The following is a 20,969-nucleotide window of genomic DNA, read 5'->3' as shown; positions in this document are numbered from 1 at the left end:
CCATGCTACTGAGCGGAGCTCCTCCTCCGGGCTCCGGCCCCGGGCCGCGGGCGCAGGGCAGCGCCGGGGGCGGCCCCGGGGGATCTCGCCGCGGGGCTGGGGGTGCGGGGGCTGGCCCGGGAGGGGGCGGCAGCGGCGGAGTCGCAAAGTGGCTGCGGGAACACCTTGGCTTTCGTGGGGGCAGCGGCGGAGGGGGCGCCAAGCCCGCCCCCCCAGAGCCCGACTACCGCCCCCCTGCGCCCTGCCCGGCCGCGCCCCCTGCGCCGCCCCCGGACATCCTGGCCGCCTACAGGCTGCAGCGTGACCGCGACTTTGAGGACCCCTACTCCGGGAGCTCGTCCGTGTCTGCCGCCCTTTCCACCCCCGCCGCCCCTGGCCCCACTCCGCCCCCGCGCCACGGCTCACCCCCGCACCGCCTCATTCGAGTCGAAACCCCCGGCCCTCCAGCGCCCCCTCCGGAGGAGCGGATCTCCGGACCCCATGCCAGCAGCGACAGGGTGAGTGGTGCGCGGGCGTACCCCAGGAGGGGTGGTGGTCTGAGGTCTGGCGATTTGGAGAGGGACAAAGGTAGCTTGGCTGGGGCAGCTTGGCTGGGGCCCAGCCTTTAGCCGTCAGTATTTCTGGTTAAAATCTGGGGGCTCAGATTTTAACCCCTTTGTTAGATTCTCCACCGACTAATTTGAGCCCCCAAACTGTCCTGTTTCCTATTAGAGCCCCAGGACTGGTGACCTCCTCCCTCATGGGTACTCCAAGCTTTGCAGCCTCTCCACTGTGATCCTGGAGCCCCTTTTTCTAACGGACATTGAGAAGCACCCCACCTCCCTTTGCAGGTTTATGGCCTTTGTGCCCTCTGTGGAGCAGCAGCTTCTCTGCCCTTTGATCTCTGACTCTTTCCCCCAAGGCGGAACCGGCACAAAGCTTTCCCCTCCTCTTTCTCTCTCCTTTCTTCTTCCTCCCACCCTGTCCTGGAGTCCAGGCATGCTCGCAGTCTGAAGCTCCAGAAGGGAGCTGAAAAGTGAGATTTCTTATGTGAAAAAAGCAAGTGCTGGTCTTTGCCTTTCCCGATGAGGTTAGAGGGGTGAGCTGTTAAGATGGGCATTGTACAGCTCTTGCTGAAGAAACTCACCCCCAGGGTGCAGGCACACTCCCTCAGTTCCCCCCAGTATGAGGATGCTTGGTGGTCAGGACCTGTTGCCCAGTGAGGGCTGAGCAGCTAAGTCCTTTGGCGATCTCCCCTTGGCCTTCCTCTTCCTCAGTCCATTCTGAGGGAGGCTGGAGCTTCTCTTGGAGCTGCAGACTCGGGAAAAGAGTTTGTTTCCCCGGACATCTGCCTTCTTTCTTAATTCCACTTTTATCCTGTCCTGCAAGATAGACAGCCGTCTGTAGTTCCCCAGCCCGAAACTGGAAGATGATGACTGTGAGCCACCCCCAGCTCTGTTGTCCTCCACATGTCTGAGAGCTAGTCTCCCCGGGGCCTATTCACCTCTCCTCAGCAGAAAAGATTTTTATCTGATTAGAGAACAGTTAATGTCTGAATCCTCAGGTTTCAGAACTAGGGTTTCCAGCCAAGAGAGTACTGTCCAGTGAGGCTTCCTGGATAAGAGAGATGTGTCAAGAGCCCCAGATGTGTGATTCGTACCCCCCCCCCAAGTTCTTTCTGTAGAGCATGGCTGCCCATCCTGACCCAGCATCCTAAGCTGTAAAAGCAAGGTTCAAGGGCACTTCTCCCAGGCTGTTCTGTCTCTTCCCAAATTCCCCCTGCTGCTGTATGGTGTGATGGTGGTGTGGCAATGAAGTAGGGGGAATAGCTAGGCCTTGGCTTCCCCACTGGCCAGTTAGTCTCCTCCTCTTTGGCCACTGGCTGCTGGCCCATGGCCTAAGCTGTCCTTGGCTATTTTCCTCCCTGTAGTGGCTTAGAATGACCTAACAGGCTGCCCACTAGGCTGTGGGTTCTTCCAGGATAGGTCTGCTTTTTTTCTTCATTTCTCTGTCTCTGAAGTGTCTAACAAAATGTCCTGAAATGGTGTCTGTCCATTCTCAGGGTGGCCTAAGTGTCAGGAACTTCCAAGACACAGTTCTTCCACTTTCTTCCAGAAACCTCCAAGGTAGCCATAGGCACACATACAGACCCTTAGAGCCTTCTAGTCCAGACCATCCAGGCTTCAGTTGGGTCAACTCTGATCTGTGGGTTGTTTAGACCTGGGGGAGGGGGCACACACACAAGAGGCGTCTGATTCTCTTGTCAGCCAGCCACAGAGACGGGAATGAAATCCAACAGGCTCTCCCAGGAGCCACACAATCTATGCTTTCTTCGGTGGGTGTGATAAAGGGATGAAGGATGTGCCACCAGAGCTGTCCCAGGGGCTGACCTAGGGCTTGTCATTATTCAGAGAGCAATCAACTCCCCACTGTCTAGGAACAAACCTTGAGAGATCCCAGAGTCTTCCCTGGGAAAGGCTAGGCACAACAAGGTGCCTGAACTCTTACCCTAAACCAGGTCGTCAGACACCCCAGGGCACATGCACAGTGCCACCTCTGGCCCTCGCTCCCACTGAGCTGTGTATGGTTGCTTCCTTCCTCTTCTCAGCCCTGCAGAGCTCCTTGGCTGGCAGACAGAGGCGCCAGAATGCACCGAGAGGGGCTGTATCCCGAGACTGGATGAGATGGGTAGAGGCGCCAAGGAGCTCACAACATGAGGTGGCAGGAGGGAATGGGGATCTGGACAGGGTCCTGAGGTCCTATGCAGGGCTCTCTGGCTGCCAGCCCACCCTGAAACCCACTGGTATAATTGGCAGAGGCACAGAGCTGACCATCTGGCCAGGCCTAGCAGGGCAGGTGTGGGAACAGCAAGATCGACACCCTGCAACCGGCAGCTAGGGCATGGCCAGATGGCCCCCAGAAGAACCCCCTCTGGTGCTGGGCCCTCGTCCCACCTCCAGGCTTTGCTCTGGCAGAAGGACCAGCGTGTTGGGCCTCCTCTTCATTTGTTCACTGTTCTCCAAGCTTCAGCAGGAAAAACGTGATCTAACTGGGGAAAGGGGATGGGGCTGTGATTGAACGAAGGCTGGGTTGCCTACCAACATCTGCTGTTGTCTGCTGTGATGCCAATAACAGGCGAGACCTGGCATGGCCAATGAAACGGGTGCCCCATATTGAAACCAGGCCTCATATTCCTAATCCTTGGGCAAGACCCTAGGGCTCTTGAGTACCCAGAAATTGTTTGTAGATATTTCTCACTTTTATGGGGAAAGGCTCATAGCTCTCAAAATTTTTACAGGAGTTTTTAGCCCCTCAAAGTAGTATTGAAAACTTTTAAAAAGATTTCATTAACAATTTAAAAAATTATGTATATATGCTTATGTGTGTTTGTTTATGGCTTTGTGTATACAAATGCAGGGCCCTTGGAGGCCAGAAGAGGGCATCAGGTCCCTGGGAAACTGTAGGTACAGGAGGTTGTGAGCAACCAGATGTGAATGCTGAGAACCAAACCCAGGTTCTTTCCAAGACGGGAGTGTGTCTTTAACTACTGCACTGTATCTGTAGCCCTATACTGAGAACCTTTTTAAAAATACAAACATGTATGCTCACGTACAGACACACGTGGGAATGTCAGAGGAATTTCTGGGAGTCCATTCTCTCCTACTATGTGGGTCACAGGGATCAAACTGAGAGAGGTTTGGTGGCAGGAACCTTTACTCCCTGAGCCAGTTTACTAGCCCCAGTATTGAGGACTTTTAATAACGAATGTATGTCGCGGATGTACATAGGCTAGGGTCATCCAGGCCTCTTCTAGAGAGGAGAGGACAAGCAGGAAGAGTAAAGTGAGGCCGGAGGTATCCGTATTCCATCAGGGCATTCCTGTCCTGATGTTAGCAAAGGACCACTCTCAGCCAGTGTTCATCGAGTGTAGAGCATGTGTCCTTATGTGACACTGGCCTGGGTGCTGAGAAGGACACCTGTTCCCTGTTGTTTTTTCTTTTGAGGTTTTTCTCTTTTTTTTTCCCCCCATAAGCTTGCCTTCCCATGCCCTCTCAGAGTGTGGGAGTCTGGTCACCTTATCTTCTGCTTGTTCTGTGGTGGAGATAATGAGGGAAAGTCGTGGCAGAGGGAGGAGTCCAGGGGAGGGACTTCTGTGGCCCAGTTAGACCAGCCCTGGGCTGCTTGTCTGTGTTATCACTGGCACGTCAAGGATGGCTGGAGAATGTGGCTGCTGATGGACCGTGGGGTTGGTCTGTGGCACCAGATGTCTAGGGGATGGCGTGGCCAGGGAGTGACTTGGTCAGCATCTCAGCCCTTACACCCTACCCTGCCTTTGAGAGCTGGCAACAGCCGAGCAGTTGCTTGTGGATGGGGAAAGAAAGCTACCTAAGCTAAGCCAGTCCTGAAGGGGCCGAGTCCTTCGAGGGGCCTCCTGCCTATTCTACCTGTCCTCATTCCAGAGCCAACATGACATTGTGTAAGAGCCAAGATGGGGCCCGACTCCTGCATGCTCTGGCCTTGTGGGTACCTCCAGCACACCTCCAGGTGCTTCGCTTTCCTAGAACTTTGTGTCTATGAGTGTGAGCTCCTGGGGGACCCCCCAAATTGGTTTCTTTGTCCTTAATACAGTAACTGGCATTTGCTGAGCCTATGTCTTGTGCCTGGTGCCATTTTCTAGCAGCTAAATTATACTGGACCAGTCAGTATTTATAGCAACCTTATTATAAGAAAGAATCTGTCTCTGGGTTGTACGTAGGGAACCGAAATATAGGGATGTTGAGTCCCACTTGCAGGGCTTTTCAACCAGTAAGACATTAGCCCTGAAGTTTACAACACAGCGGGACTCTGGACCAAGCCCCACGCCTGGGCCTTCAGCACCTGCTACCCGCACCCAGCAGAGAGGTGGTATTCCTGCAGCATTTGCTAACTAGCAGTGTGAGGCTCTTAGAGAAGGGATGATGTAGTTCAGGGCTGAAGTCACTGTTTCCCGGGGACTAGGGTCTAGCCCTGGGGGGACTGTCCTGAAGTGAACACAGACATGACATACCCCGGGGCCTTACAGGGTTGGTAGTGTCAGCCACATGTCTGTCGTGCTTGAGTGTTTTGTAAGTATGATTAGAAAGGGGGAAATGACCCCTGTGCTTCATGCTGGCATTTCCCAGGCCAATAGGAGAATAGGAGAAGGTATCAGAGTAAGTGGGGGCAGCAGGGACAGATGTTTGACCTCAGAGAAGTAAGTCCTGTACTGTTAACCACACTGATCAGCTCATAGGTGTTCAGTGACGTAAATACGTTGGGGAGATACTAAAACAGGCAAGTGTTTTTGTTAGTTTGTTTCTCCATTGCAGAAGACTGAACTGGTGTGTGTGTGTCGGGGGGGGGGGGGTGTCATTGAGCTATGTCCCCAGCCCCTAAACTGAAATATAACCCTAAAATGTGGAAATGCCTGTGAAAAGGGCACTAAATGTAAGCTTGAAGCCGTGGCAGAAATAAGCAACGAGAGAGTTTGGGAACTCTGAAGTCCCCAGAGTACTTGTTCTGCAACTCCTGGAACCCGTGGGGAGGTCGGAAAACTGCGGAATGGGAGATGACAGCAGATGGTAGGCCTGTTAGCTACCTTGGGAGCGGTGTGGGCAGGAAGGAGAAGGAAAAGCTCACAGCTGCTCTGGGAGGGCCTCTGCCGAGCTGGAGGAGTGGCAGGGTCCTAGGGACAGCCTACTGGATGGCAGCAGAGAGCAGGGAGTGACACCTTTGAGTAGCACCTGTTTACCTCCTCGCTGGGAAGTGGTTCAGCATTTCAGTGGCGTGCCGGCTAGGACAGAGGCTGTGTGCTTCAATATCACCTTTGTGTCAGGCGCCTTTCCAGTGCCCCACCTGGCAGTTCCTCCCATCTGCCCTTGAGCCAGAGGCTTTGATCCCTATTCAGAAGTAGATTGTCCAGTGTGCCTGATCCTCCTCCTGCCACTGGTCACGCAGGCCACTCAAAGATCAGAGCGATTGGGGTGGGGGTGGCGTATTGATGTCACTTCTAGGATAGAAGCCTATGAAGGCGCTCTAGTAAATATGAATTCAGTATCTACTGTGCGCTGGGGCCTGGGATAGGTATTGGGCAGAACAGTGGGCATATCAGAGGGGTTCAGGGGCCACGAACAACAAACCATCGTAGGCCACACATAGTCCACAGGGACAGCTTTTCTGTAAGCAGTTTATCCCCCTGTAGACACAGAGGCACCGGGGAAGCAGGCCTGGGCTCTGACTGGAGTTTTCTGTGCCCAGAGTGGCTACCAGTCCTGCCAGCCTTCCCAGCTGGTGACTCTGCTGTCATTCCTGTTCCGGGCTTCGTGGGTAGCCCTCTGGATGCTCCAGCCCAGGGTGGGGGTCGGGGCTTCCCAGAGCAGGGTGTGGAGCCAGGAGTGGAACAGAGGAGCCATTGAGCTGCCACCTGCTTGCCCACAGGCATTGTCAGCTGGCGCTGGGGAGGCGCACACCAGCCTGGGAGGGGTCAGGACTCCGGGGAGAAGCAACTGTGTGTAATTCTAACCGGGCTTACAGAGGGGAGGCCTGGAAGGGCTCTGAAGTGGGGCCCCAGGAAGGGTGTGGAGGGCTTGACCTCACGGCGAAGCTTGTTAGGACCCAGTCTTGTTTAGAGAGTCTTGGTCCTCCATTCTGACCGTACTTTACCTAGGTTCATGTCTTCTCCCTCTTCGAAATCAGGGAAGAGTGCTTCCATCCCTCCCTCTCATCTTATCAGATGGATTTAACATGATTTCCTGAGAGCTTTCAGTTCCTGGGGTGTTCAGTTGCAAATGTGGGTCCTGCCCCCTGGAAGTGCCCCGTCTTTCTGAAGATACCCAGTAAAACAAGCATTTGGTACACAAAGTGATTGGCCCCAGGAAGGAGATACCTGGAGAAGCATGGAAGAGCCTTCTGAGGGGAGAAAAGTGAGTAAGGATTGGCCAGAGTAGGAAGGTGTTCCAGGCAGGGAGGAAACCATTGGATAATAAAATGACCATAATGCTTTCAGAGCTGTGCTCCAAAGACGAACCTTGAACGTTTTCCTCAGAACACTGGAGGTCTGCATATTGTAAGGTTTAAGGAGAATGTGTCAGGTGATGCAGACGTTTGTTGAGCAGCTGCCACACAGGGGCTGATGCTGTATGCTGACTGGCAGAGTCGCCAGCAGTGAGCAGTGGGAAATCCTGTCGGTGCCGGTGCCAGGGGTCGTGTGATGGATTCTAACAGACCGCTCTGTTTCCTGGAGGAAGGAGGACATAAGGGTTAAGGCAATGGTGGTGATACAATAGAAAGATTTTTCTAGGGCCTCTTGGTTGCTTATTGGAGCTAGAGACGAAAAAAAAAAAGTAAGAGTTCTAGGCTAGCAGATGGCTTGGAGTACTGACAGGTTGGTGTGACCTACTCCAAGCAGGCAGGTATGAAAGGAAGTGTTGGAGTTGGGCCAGACTGAAACAAGGTAGTAGTAAAGACCCAAGAATAAGAGAGAGGCAGCCATTGGGACAACCTCAGAAACCTGTAGGTGGGCCAGATGGGGTCAGAGAAACAGCCAGAGGAACATGAGGTAGGGTTGGTTCTTCCATCTCCTCCCTCCGGGTTCCAGGTCCTTTCACCGAGGGCAGGGGTCCCCCCTGGCTCAGTGGCTCTCACAGCTCTGATCCAGCTCAGGTCTGAAGTCCAGGCTTCAGTTTGTGAAATGCAGGAGTGGCCTCTCCCTGTGCCCCTTCTGATGTCACCCGCCTGTAACCCAGTGAGTGGCGCAGTGCTCCAGGGTCTGGCTTGGTGAGTCCTACCTTCTCCTGCCCAGTTTGGAGAGAAACTCCATCGTCCTCAGCCCTACCCTGCCCTGAGTGTCTCAGGTTCATCCGCTTTCACTGGGAGAAGGTAGATGGCTGACCACTGTATGTGACAGTGATGGGCAGCTGGGGAAATGGGGAAAAGCTAAGACTGGCTTCTGTAGCCTGGTCTCTGGGGACTCAGGGGCTCGGTAGTGTCCCAGGGCAGTGCCCCTAGGCAGTTCTCTCCCAGGAGCATAAGAAGACCACTGGCTACAGGTTGATAGCCCTGTGCACAAACAGTAAGAGTTCCAAATTTGATTTTTCCATTAGACAGAATGGTTTGGGGGTGTTTCCCTACCTACCTATTCTCCAGTTTCTTCAGAGAGAGCATAAGATGAGCACAGGATAAGGACGTGATAAAGATCAAACAACAGAACGGTGGCAGAGTGACGTCTCTGCTTTCTTGCCTTGTTTTGTTTTGTTTTGTTTGAGACAGGGTCTTATCACTTAACTCTGGCTGGCTTGGTATTCACTACGTAGGCCAGGCTGGCCTCGAACTCCCAGAGTTCCACCTGCCTCCGCCTCCTGAGTGCTGGGATTACAGGCTCATGCTGCACCATCTACTTTATTTCTTCACGGTCACTGACTGTTTCTCCATTGAGCATCTGAAGAGTGGCAGACCGCACCGCACTAATCTCTGCTGCCTCGCTGCTCTGCCCTTTCGGCTCTTTTTGCAACCAGTTGTTCCAGCGACACATGTGTAACCAGTGCTTTTGAGTCCTCTCTGTTGAGCCCGTGTGTGTATAGGCTCTTGTCCAGCTTGGACCCTAAGATAAACTCCTAAGATTCAGTCACTTCCTGCTCCCTGTTGAGCCTAGGAGATGACCACAAGGCAGAAAATTAGCAGGAAAGAAAGAAGCCCCGTCTCTACCTGGGGAGCGGAGCGGCCTGCCCTTGTCTGAGCCTCCTTTTCTCTGCCGACTCCCATAGTTGGCAATCCTAGAAGACTATGCAGACCCGTTTGATGTTCAGGACACTGCCGAAGGCTCAGGAGGAACTTCAGTTGTTCCAGAGAAGGTTCCTGAAAATGATGGCTACATGGAGCCGTATGAAGCCCAAAAGATGATGGCTGGTAAGTACTGGGGATGAGGGAGATGCTCCCCAAGGCCTTGACTCTCCAATACAAATGTAAGGACTGGTCCTGTGGTCCCTGGAAAATAGGGAGAAAGGTCCTGCCAGGTCCTCAGGAATGTGGCCAGGACCTTCAGGACAGTCATTTTGGAAGAGAAGGTATATGGTGTGACACCCGAGGCCATAGAAAAGGCCTTGAAAGCAAAGGTCCAGTAGAAGCACTGGAGAGAGGAGGGGCAGGGTGATGGTATAGATCAAGTCAAACCTCCCCAAAGGAGTCAGTCGGCGGCCTTTGGAAGTGTGATGCGTCTGAACTGACATTATCAAAGAGAAACACTAACGGCAGTTAAAGATGTCCATGCATTAGGTGTCTGGTGTGGAGCAAGTATCTCAGAGTTGGAGAAGAAAGAATTGAGTCAGACCCGCCCTTGGGGAACAGAGGCCAAGGGATGACCCCGGGGAAAGAGTAAGGGACGGGGTGACTAGAGGACGAGGGCGGGCCAAGAGAAATGCTGGTTCGGGAGACCGAGAAGAATGCAGAGGTTGAAGTGACGAGCTTGGATTTGTGCCAAAAGAAAAAAGCAGGGTTACCGTGGCATTTAAGGGGAGTTCCGAGGCCGTGGATACAGAATGGACTAGGAGAGCCTATCATAAAGTTGAATTAGCAAGCTCTTTCAGAAGTGGTTGGGTTTGTTGCTTCCTGATGTTGTGTGGTTTTGGTTGTTCTTATGAGACATGGTATCACTACGTAGTCCAAGCTGGCCTGGAACTTCTTGTGTAGCCTAGGCTGGCCTCGGATTTACTGCAACCCTTCTGTCCTCACCTCCCAAGTGCTGCAATTACAGGCATGAGCCACCATGCCCTGCCCAGTTGTTTGGGTTCTGAGGAGCCAGTAACTAAAAATTCTTTCTTCCTCTCCTTGGAAGAAATAATTAAGAAATAAGATTAATGAAAGGGCTAATGGAGATTAAGATGTTAGCTTTATTAAGATGTCAATTTATAAAGTTGATCAGAGAACATAACTTAGTGATATTAACACAATGGGTTTCTTGTACTTTTCAAGAGAGTCAAACTTGCCCACTCAGGGCTTGGTGGCACAGGGTAGTTGTGGCCTCTGCACAGGGGCATGCTCCTCACTGCATGGACAGAAAAGGACTGGGATTACTGTGTCTGCAAGAAGGCAGAGCTGACCAATTAGATGAGCTGCCCTGCCCTCCTCCTTGTTAGCGATGGGTGAAGGGACAGAGTGTCACCCCAGGACACTTATTCTAGGGAACCCTAGAAACCCAAGCCTGAAAAGTGGAGGTTTGTTCAAGTAAAAGTCTAGATATGGAGAGGGGAGGTTGAAAGTCATGAGGTTGAAAGTCGTGAGCAGATGAGATTTCAGCCGGAGAGATGGTGCAGTATTAAGCGCCCAGACTGCTCTTGCAGAGGACCTGGGTTCAGTTCTCAGCACCCATTATCTGGTGACTCACAACAGCCTGTGACTCCAGCTCCAGGGGACACAACACCTCTCTGTGACCACCTTCTCTCATTTGCACAAACCTACATCCAGACAGACACATACACGTGCTTAAAAACAAAGCAAATCTTAAAAAAGCAAAGAATGCGGTAGGGTCAGGCCCAACGGAGCATCGTAGTGACCGGAAGTGGAAAAAGTAAAAGCGCTACCCTGTTTAAGTCTGAGAGAAGATGGCCTGAGCCATGCCACAAGTGTCCTGGAATTATATGTGGAAATGAAAGTGCTCAAGTGTGCATTTTTCTTTTGGAGCAGTGGGACCTGGGGGAAGGAGATGTCACTGGGCATTGAACCTAGGCCTCATGCATGCTAAGCAAGTGTTCTACCACTGAGACTCAGTCCCAGTCCTAAAATACACATTTTTGTGGCAAGTTAGCTCTGGAGCATTATTATTATTATCATCATCATCATCATCATCATCATCATCATCATCAGATTTGGGTCAGTGATCTCAAAAATTTCCTAAGCTCTGGAGAAGGTAGTGAGTCTGAAGGGAGCTGTTGTTAGAACCAGGCATTGTTAGTAGCTGTTCCAAGAGGACCAGAACTCCAGACACAGTTGTGCAGTAAGTCTGGGCAAACAGTTCAGAAGTCAGGGTAGGGAGAAGTGAGATCTGGGCTTGGGGACAGAGGCCAAGAGAGGATCCAGGAGAAAAGAGCAGCGGGAGGGAGGGAAGCCAGTGGCTGGTTACCGACCTGTCAAAGGGGAAACTTTAAGAGGAGGAGAGGCCCGTGGTATATGAGCAACAGAGGATTTCCTGATTGTGATTATTTCAATTAGAACAGAAGTGGAAATTAATGAATAAGTAAACAGAGCTAGGCACTAAGGAAGAGATGGACTAGAGGAGGACTGTGCCTCAGTTTCCTTCACATGCCCACTTCAGCTTCCCAGTTCTGGCTGGCCATCCTGGGATCCTTCTCCTGTCTTCTACCTGCCACTTCCTCCCCTGGAAGGTCTCATGCTTTGAGAGCCCTGGGAATGTTTCAAGGGTGCGGGACCAGGATTTGTGACGGCTGAGTTCCCCTAACGCCAGCGCATCGGCTCTGAACAAATACCGCCTGAGATGCTCAAGGTTGAGCTTACTACTCCTTTTTGCCCTGGCAGAGATCCGGGGTTCTAAGGAGACTGCAGCCCAGCCCCTACCTCTCTATGACACACCCTATGAACCAGAGGATGAGGGGGGCAGCCCAGAAGCTGAGGGGACTCCCTGGCCCAGGGAATCCCGCCTGCCGGAGGATGATGAGAGGCCTCCGGAAGAGTATGACCAGCCCTGGGAGTGGAAGAAGGAGCGGATTTCCAAAGCCTTCGCTGGTGAGTCTTGCTGGCGTGGGAAGCTCTGCTGGGGCCTCTGAGCACTTCCCAGGCTCAGAATAGGAGGAGAGGACCCTGGGAGCCAAGCAAGGTCTAGGGGTGGAGTTCTGGAGCAGGGTGATTGAGTTCTGTGTGTGGGGCTGGGACTTGGGCAGTGTGGATGTAGCGCCGTGTGCAGGGCATGGGTATGGGAAGAGAGAAGGAGCTCTCCTACATCTTGCCTCTTCGAGGCCAAGAGGCTTGAGCTATAACTACCTTTGGGGTTTTGGATAAAAATAAATTCTAATACAGATTTATGAAACTTGTGGCATGTGTTAAATATATTTGAAAAGAGGGTATTTAACACTTGAAATGATGAAAATAGATGCTTATGTACCATGGATTCTGGGGCTGTGTCTTCAGTGGTAGGCCCTGCCATGGCAAGGGTGTCTGGCTCCAAGGGCAGTTCTGGGCTACAGATGGAGGCTGTGAGGTTGCTAAATGAAGATCAGGTTTCTCCTGCCCCAACCACACCAGTGTCCCAGGCCCAAGTCCACCAGGGAAATGTGCATATTGGCAGTCTGAGATGGGTGGAGCAAGGGCTTGGAATTGGGAGACAGCCTGAATCTTGAGGGCTTAGATGCCATTAAATTTCATTCCTGCTTCCATGCCCCTGCACACACACACACACACACACACAAACACGCACGCGCGCGCGCACACACACACACACACACACACACACACACAACCTCTCACACAGAGACAGCTCATCCTGCATCCAGCCCTCTGCTCTGCCTTCCCCTCCCCACCCTGGCAGCCAGACTGGGAAACCACAGGTTTCTGCTTTGCTTCCTGTAAAGCACACACCCATCAAGGATGGGCCATTTATCTCCAGAGGTCTCCTTGGAGAATCAATACTGTTTGGATTGCTTAATGGGAAAATCTATGTTCATCATTAGGAAGCCTCGTTAGTGGTCCTGCTGCCGCTGGTGGCGTCACTCTTCTCAGGACTGGGAAGAGGAGAATTCGGTTTCAAAAAATCATCTGCCCCAAGTCTGAGTGTTCCAGATACCCTGAGGCTTCGCGCCCTCCCCCAGGCTTTGCCCCTGTCTTCGAGTCTGCCAGCTCCCAGACTGGGGGTTAGGAAAGGAGACAAGGGGTGTCGGGAAACTGGGTGTGGTCCTGGGAAGTGTGGGCAGCTCCTGTGCCCATGTTTCCACTCTCCCGGTCTTCTTGCTCCCTGGAACTGGCAGCTAGTGAGAGGTGGAAGATTAGGGCCGATGGAGCAAGATTCTGTGCCTTCCTGTTTGCCACTCAAGATCCCCACCTTTTCCTTACCAGGCAAGGCTGGTCTAGTACTGGCCCTGCCAGGCCCTCAGAATCCTGTTCTGCCCCCGGTGTTGCCTCTGCCTCTGCCCTCCTCCTTTCTAGGCTGTGTGTATCTTACCTCTGCATTTTGGTGTCTCAACGTCTGCCTCTCTCTGTCTCTGTCACTGTCTCTTTCTCTTCTCCCTTCTGCTGCTGGCTCCAGTTGACATAAAGGTCATCAAAGACCTACCTTGGCCTCCGCCTGTGGGACAGCTGGACAGCAGCCCCTCCCTGCCTGACGGGGACAGGGACATCTCCGGTCCAGCTTCACCCCTCCCAGAGCCCAGCCTGGAGGACAGCAGCGGTGGGTCCTTTGGGGACTTGTGGCCAGGGTGATAGGTCCTTTATCCTTTAGACCCTGTCTGTGGGTGTGGGTTGGAAGAGAGAACAGAAGTGCCCATCCCTCTCTCCCTAGAGCTGTATGCATGGTCTTTTAACCAAGGCACTTTCCTAGTAGGTTCTGCACTGTGCCACAAAATTCACTATTGTCAGCTATAAGGAGGCGGAGACAGGAGGACTGCCTTGAGTTTGAGGCCACGCTGAGCTGCTACATAGTTCCAGGCCGGCCTGGGCTATAGAGTGTGGAACTCTGTCTAAATACAGAGGAAACCATTGTTTTTATAATTTAAGTTCTCTTCGGGTGGAGCTTTGCCTGCTAAGGCAGGTGTTCCTGAGGTGTGGGGAAGTGCTGGCAACAGGAGATGCTCTCCTCTGGTGACTGGAGGGAAAAAAGGTAGTCATTCATTCAAGAGCTAGAGGGAGAAAGAGCCTCGGTCGGTGGGGCAGGGGGAGGCATCAACTTCTACGTCCAGTTTGCCCAGAATGAACACCCAAGGGTGTGTGGGGTGGTGGTGTGTGTCCAGGCATCAGCCTCTGTTGCACACTGCGCATGAGACTTTGTAGATAGTTTGTAAGTGCAGGCGAGAGAGAGTCACCTGTGTATGTGTACCTGTGGGCATGGGCCCCACTGGGGGTCCCCTTGTGCTGATTCTCAGGCTGCCCTGCTCTGGAGATGCTAGACCCTGTGCTCCTATGGATGGGGGAGGAAAAGCAATGGGCAGCGACCTTGGGTGGAGAGGGGCTGGCAGTCTGGCGGCTTTGGACAGGATTAGCCTGTCAGGATGGCACCAAGGGGAATCAGATAATTGTTCTCGGATCAATAAGTCATTTCTACAGAATGGCTTGGCAAGGCGATTTGGGGAACGGTAATGAACTCTGAGGAGGAGAAAGAAACAATATTATCAACACTGAAGCCACCCTGAGGGGGGTGGAAGAGGAGAAGGCAGTCGGTGGAGGGAGAAGGCTTAAGTGGTTTCTCATGTTTTGTCCTCCCTCGCCTGCCAGTGTGGACTGGGAGGCCCCAAGGGCTCTGCCATGGCTTAGTGACTGCTGCATCCTCACCCCCACCCCCATAGTGGCCCAGGATTCTGTCCCTGGAGTCAGGCAGACAGACCAGTGAGTGTGCCCTCCCAGAATATGCCTTTGACCCTTGTGGGGACTTGAAAGAAGTAAGCACTTGAGAGGACTCTGCCTCTGAGGACCTCGGAGTCCATGGTCAGTATGTTCCTTACAGCCCAGTTTGAAGGATTGGAGAAGAACTGCCTGTCGCCTGGCCGGGAGGAAAAGGGGCGGCTACCTCCCCTGCTTTCTGCTGGGAACCCCAAGTCAGCCAAGTCCCTAGGCGTGGAGCCCAGCAGCCCTCTGGGGGAGTGGACAGATCCAGCACTGCCTCTGGAAAACCAGGTGTGAGTGTCTGTGTCCACTGGGGACTCCCTCCCTATTCCTCCCCTCCTGCAAGGAACACCCAGAATGGGTGGGCCTGGACGGCGAGGGACCCAGCAGAGATGCCCCCCTTCCCCTCTCTCATCCTCAGCTGGTACCACGGGGCCATCAGCCGCACAGACGCCGAGAACCTTCTTCGGCTGTGCAAAGAGGCCAGCTACCTGGTGCGCAACAGTGAGACCAGCAAGAACGACTTCTCTCTCTCCCTCAAGTAAGTAAGGGTGGTCATGGGTAGAGGGCCCACTAGCCCGCCCCCAGAAGAGGATTCAAACAGTCTCTTCTGGTCCATCCAGGCTGGGAAGAACCACATGCCTTGTGAACTTCTGCTTACTCCACCCCAGGCCCTGGGGAACCTGAAATGTCAGAGACTCCTTAGCCCCTGTGCTTCAAGGAAAAAGCACTTGAAGCTTTCTGTCACTAGCTGTTCAACCTCTTGAGGCCTCTGTTTCTTTGATAAGATTGAATAAGATCCATTTTATTGGGAAGGATTTAATAGCATTTGACTTAGTGTCTTACTTAGCACCTAGCATGTTCTTAAACACCACGCTAAGTGCTTAATAAATTATTGCCATCACTGTTAAACCCTAATATGTAGAAGCCCTGACAAGGAGGAGCTTTACTTAAAGTAGTCAGCAGGGTGAGGTGGGGGGCAGACCTAGGTGCAAAGCCATCCCACTGAGTGAGGAACTCTGTATGTGAAGGGCCAGGAAGAGGTGACCAAGATAGGGCCCTCCTTTTCCATCAGCTTGCTGTTCTACACAGCCCGGACTCAGACTCCCAGGCTCTCCAGTAGCAGGATGGCCAGCTCTTGGCAGCCAGGCATTCTGCCCAGGATAGCTTGCCATTCACATGAGGTGGCCAGCTCGCGTAAGGTGTCCCACTCACCTCCCCCATCATGGCAGGAATATCTTCAGAACCGCACACCACGTCTGGTGCATTCGATGCAGATACAGCTACACCTCGAACAAATGCACACATGTAAGATTATTCGTGTTCACTGAAAGGGATCAGAAAAAGTATCAAAGAGAAAAGTGGCCTCAGTTCTATCCTGGGCTTTGATAAAGCTGGCTGTGCAACCATAGACAAATCCGTGAACTTCTCTGGGCCTCAGACTCTCCCCTTGCTGAATGAGCTAATATCGTGGGTTCTTCTAGCTCACGTATTCGGGAGCCCACAAGCTATAAAATCCAAAGAGGATGTTGGAAAATTTCATTTGTCAAAAGTCTGATTTACAACAACTTTAGGTGGAGCACTGTTATTAAGATTATAATTGGAATTCTTGGCACGTACCACCTAGCATATATACCATGTCCAAATCAACTACCACTCTGCTGATAAATCTCTTTTTATACAGATGAAATAGATTCAAGGAGCTTTGTTACTTGCTCAAGGTCACCATCAAATAATTAAGTCTCCAAGCTGGGCATGTGGATAGTAACTTGTCTCAGTTACTCAGGAAGCCCAGGCACAATTTCGTGCACCCAGGATTTCCAGGCCAGCCTAGAAACTGTTTCAAAAGACACAAAAAAAAAAACAGGACCTAGCTCAGTCTGACCTCAGGAACTGTGCTGTTCAGAGACAGGGTTCCACCCCTCACCAGGTTCCACGTGCCTGAAATCTGATACTCTCCAGCTCAATGGGAGACACTGTCAAGATTTGGGTCTTTGCAGTGGAACTGGGAAGCTAGGGTGAGGGACCGCCTTAGTCTAGGGAGTAAAAAGGCAGGCCTGGACGCCTGCTCCTGCTCGGGCTGATCTGGCCCCTGCAGGCTGTCTGCCAAGGTCTCGTTTGCATATAAATGGCTTCTCTGAAATACAATTATGGTTTCTCTTCTCTCCCTAATGGAAGGGCTTTCACTGGTAATTAAACAGCTTCCTCAAAAAGCCTTGCCCGCCCTGAGCCCTGTGGCCCAGCTGGTCCCACCCAACCCCCTGAGGGTCTGGCGGGGACCTTGCTGTGTCTTAATGGACCCTCGGACTAGTTCCTGGAGGTTGGACTACACAGACAGCCCTCGGCCACGGTACCTTTCTTAGCCAGTCCATTCCTCGGGGGAAAATACCCTGTGCAGTCTGAGAAAGGTAGTTCTCGCCAGTGGATTGTGGGAAGGGTGGGAGAAGACAGGGCCCACACTGCTTCCTACAGCACATGGGAGCAGCTGCTTACTGCCCTACCTCCCCATTGCCCACAGATCTATGCTGGCCTCATACCCTTGGCTCCTTTCCTCAGGGCCTGTGTGGTCACTGCACGCCAGACGGTAACTCAGACCTACAGACCCAAGCAGATTCCTAAGTAAGACTTTAGGAACCAGACTCCAAGAGGAGTGGACTTAGGCCCGTTTGCCCCCCACCCTTTTCTTCTCTTCAGTTTTCTTCTCAATTTCTTGTTTCCCAGTATAATAGGTCTGGTCAAAGGTTGTGTGTGTGTGTGTGTGTGTGTGTGTGTGACAGGTAGATGAGGCAAATGCTGAGAGATATGCCAGCCCCGCCTCTGGTACAAGGATGTTAGAACCGAGGCAGCCTGTAAATGGACTTTTTTTGGGGGGAGGGGGGGCGCACCAACTCATAAAAAAACAACACAGAGACTTATTATGAAAGCCTGGTCTTAACTTAGGCTTGTTACTAACTGGTTCTTATAACTTAAATTAACTCAATGTTCCACTCTCATCCTCAACAGCTTAGATCCCACAAGAGTTCTGGGAATCTTAACTCAGGCCAAGCCAGGATTGGTGACTTTGATACCAAAACAGTTTCAGTACTAGCCAATTTATGAAGTGAAGTTGGGGGATTTTAGTTAAAGTTATTTCAGTATATGATTTAAGCATGAGGAACAAAAGACATGCTCAGAAGAAAAATAGGATATACTCAAGTGTGTGTACAGCCTCCTGGAGGGAGAGAGTGCGGCTCATATTCTTTTGCTTTGTCTTGTTTTTTACTATAATCGTATGTAGGATTTGGTTTGGGTCTGAAGTTACTGTCTTATCTTGGTGAGCTTCTGATAAGATTAGTATCACTAAGGTAAAAGTTTAACCCACAGGAATATAGGAAGGTGGAATATCTTTGCTGTAAACAGGGTTTTGGGAAATTTTTGTGGGTTTTTTTTTTTTTGCCCTACAATTTTTAATCAAACCATAGGAAAAGGAACGAGGCCTTCCCCAAGGGCTTACACATTCAGGCCTTAGGATCTACGGGCTCATGGCTACTTTAACATAACATTTCTATGTTTGAAAGCAATATTACTTCTGCGTCAGCCGCCTTTACAGCAGACATCAATTGTGCAAGAATTCTTGCTGCTTTGCTGGCAAGAGGCTTCAATCAGACTCCAGGGTGAGGGGCTCGCCTCTCCTCTCACCCCCTCCCCAAGCCCCCCTGCTCTGTGATCTCTCTCTCTAGCCTGCCTCACTCCTGCTAATGTCACTCGAGGCCTACAGGGCTGGCTGGCTGAACTGAGATCCAAGTAGAGAAGGGGTGCTCTCAGATTGGGGGGGGGGGCTTCCCCATTAGTGTAGTTCCTCCCAACACTTAGCTCCAACAAACACTGGCCTGACAGTCCCACCTGCATCCTCTCCCTCCTGCCAGGGGCATCCCTCACAGGTGCTGCCATGTAGCTCAAGAAAGCCAAGGGTGAGGCTGGACCTGCAGTTCAGTTGGTAGAATGCTTGCCTAGCACAGACGAAGCCTGGGCTCAGTCCTCAGCACCCTATAAACTGGCACACACCTGTAATCAAGAAGTAGAGACAGGAGGATCAGAGGTTCGAGGTCCCTTTGAGTATTTAGCAAATTTGAGGCTAACCTCACTTACCTGCGCCTGTCTTTAAAACCAACCACGGTAAGGTTGAGCTGGCCCCAATTGGCCACAGGCTGATGGACTGAGATCACAGAACTGGAGGGTGCTGGTCACCGCACTCCTCACCGGCATACACCCTGTACACTCACCACACACACATCCTTGGCACACCCAGTATTCTCACCACAAAGCCGGTGTGAGCTACCTACTCAGCCCCCCACCCCATCCGTATTCACCTCCCACTTGAAGCTGGCTTTGGAACCACATCTGCTGGGGATGGGAGGAGGTGGAAGTAGGGGACTGCGAAGGACCCCTGGTCACCAGGATCTCTCCCTCTTCCCAGGAGCAGTCAGGGCTTCATGCACATGAAGCTGTCCCGGACCAAGGAACACAAGTACGTGTTGGGCCAGAACAGCCCACCCTTCAGCAGCGTCCCTGAAATCGTGCACCACTACACCAGCCGCAAGCTGCCCATAAAGGGGGCGGAACACATGTCCCTGCTCTACCCTGTGGCCATCCGGACTCTGTAGATGTGAGACCAGGGCACTGTGATAGTGGAGCCAGCCTTTGCCACCTGCCCGATGGCTGTGGTTCTTACCAAGGACATGAAGTCACGAACCTGGCATCCCCTTGTCCTACGACCTCGTAGGCGCTGAAGATTCCTTAATTTATTATAAGGGGGAAGGAATCCTGGGCCTTGGAGTAAAGGGGCGGTGTGGGACTGGGAACAGAGGGAAGCCTGGGGAGGAAGGAGGCTCCCGCGCCACCACCCTCTGCCCCCTCCCCTCTCTCCATCCTTCAGGCCCGGTCCCCAGGGGGCCCTCCCGGGCTCCGGGCCAGAGGCTCGGCCAGGCACGGCTGCCGGCGCCGCCCAGGGGCTGACGGGAGGGGCGGGAGCGAGCGCAGACTGTTTATAAACCCGCGCCGGAGCCGCCGCCGGCCGCCTGCGAAAAGCACTGTCGAAGCCTCAACTCCTTCCTTTGAGCAAACATCAAAACGTCCCCCAACGGGCACGGGGCGTCCAGGCCGTGTCACCCCCGCCATTGCTCCTCAGCGAGCCCAGCTTCCCGCCATCAGCGGGCTATCCGGGAGGCGGGAGGCGGGGAGACAAAGAGGGAGGGCGGCTGCCACGCGGAAGGCGCGCGCAGGCGGAAGGCGCGTCCCCTTCGGGCCGCGGCGCTCGTTCGGCTCCCTCTGGTGGCCGGGCCTCAGGGCCACCTGCCGACGCCGTGGACCCGCGGCCGCCCTGCTGCTTGCTCTGTGGGGGCCGAACACCCCCGGACCGTGATCCGACTACCTGAGGCCCCTTTCCTCCCCCCCCCCCCCCCAGTCCCGCGGCGCCGTGGTGTGCCGTGAGCCGGTTGGGAGTCTCTAACTCAGTGGATGTTGCCTCCCAAGGGAGGATGTGTGATCTGAGAAATGAGGGAATGGACCGAACCCTTTGGAGTCGGGCAGCTTTTCAGAAATTCTCTCGGGGGTCTGTCCTGTCTTTGAGTGACAGAAAGAGCAACCCACCATTAGAAACAGGCCTAGAGGGATTAGGAGACGTCTGTCTCATGCTGCCTGGAAGACCGTGTCTCTGGGCAGACCAAGAATAGCTGATGTCCTGAAGGAAGCCAGGCCTACTGTGGCGCTCCAGAAACCCTTCTATGCCCTTCCTGATCAGCCTTCAGCACCCTAACACTGGCCGGAGTGAGGAAGGGTACCCTGAGAGGAGAGAAGGGACCTCTATTGTGGTACTCAGCTTAGCTGGGTTTTCTCTGTAAATACTGGCGAGATGTCTGGACCACTGGGTGCCTTCACCCTGAACTGAGGCAGAAAAAAAGAAACCCCCAAAGGTGGAAAGGCGGTTTATTTGCAAAAGAGACTACTGCAGTAGGGAGGTAGGGCTGAGGGGCACTGCTCCTGGCAGGTTGGGGCAAGGAAAGGTCTGACTACGTTATGCAGTTAGGCTGGTCCTGAGGGTTTCCTTAAGTTGCCCCTGCCCACTCTAAAACATCTCGCAGCTGTTTTGAAAGTGGAGAACCCGGAAGGCGGGAAGGTCACAGAGTGAAAAGGTCAAAGATGCCAGCATCCATACCACCACTTCATCCTCAGAATCACAGTTACCTACATAAACGTGACAGCTTGTCTTCTGAACTTTCATTTTTCCTTGGAAGAATCCTCATTTTGTCCCAACCAGGATGCTCCCCTCCCTCTGAACCTTTAGTTCTTAAACGGCGCGCTTCTCCAAGCTCAGACACTTGCTGGCCCTAGAGATCTCTGCGCCCACACATGATGTCTGAGCATGGCTACCTGGACCAAACTGGTAGGCAGGAAGCGAG

The 20,969-nt window shown here is 52.9% G+C and overlaps 1 protein-coding gene across 2 annotated transcripts; it reads left to right on the top strand.

The window, feature by feature from the left end:
• On the top strand, window positions 1-19,951 carry Shf (Src homology 2 domain containing F). Of its 2 annotated transcripts, XM_041679096.1 has the most exons (7): window positions 1-497; window positions 8,760-8,901; window positions 11,524-11,730; window positions 13,244-13,384; window positions 14,654-14,825; window positions 14,954-15,073; window positions 18,989-19,946. In XM_041679096.1, exons 1-7 carry the CDS (start codon window positions 3-5, stop codon window positions 19,173-19,175), a joined length of 1,464 nt encoding a protein of 487 aa, XP_041535030.1. In that variant the 5' UTR covers window positions 1-2; the 3' UTR covers window positions 19,176-19,946. The 2 variants fall into 2 exon arrangements, with proteins under 2 accessions (XP_041535030.1, XP_041535031.1); XM_041679097.1 differs by lacking the exon at window positions 13,244-13,384 and having other exon boundaries at window positions 18,989-19,951.
• Window positions 19,952-20,969: the final 1,018 nt, after the last annotated feature.

Source organism: Microtus oregoni, unplaced genomic scaffold, assembly GCF_018167655.1.
Source record: "Microtus oregoni isolate MIOR12 unplaced genomic scaffold, Mior012 000031F_ref0000149, whole genome shotgun sequence".
Classification (NCBI taxonomy): domain Eukaryota; kingdom Metazoa; phylum Chordata; class Mammalia; order Rodentia; family Cricetidae; genus Microtus; species Microtus oregoni.
Note: the sequence above shows the minus strand (reverse complement) of the source record. Positions and strands in the feature narration are given on the sequence as shown.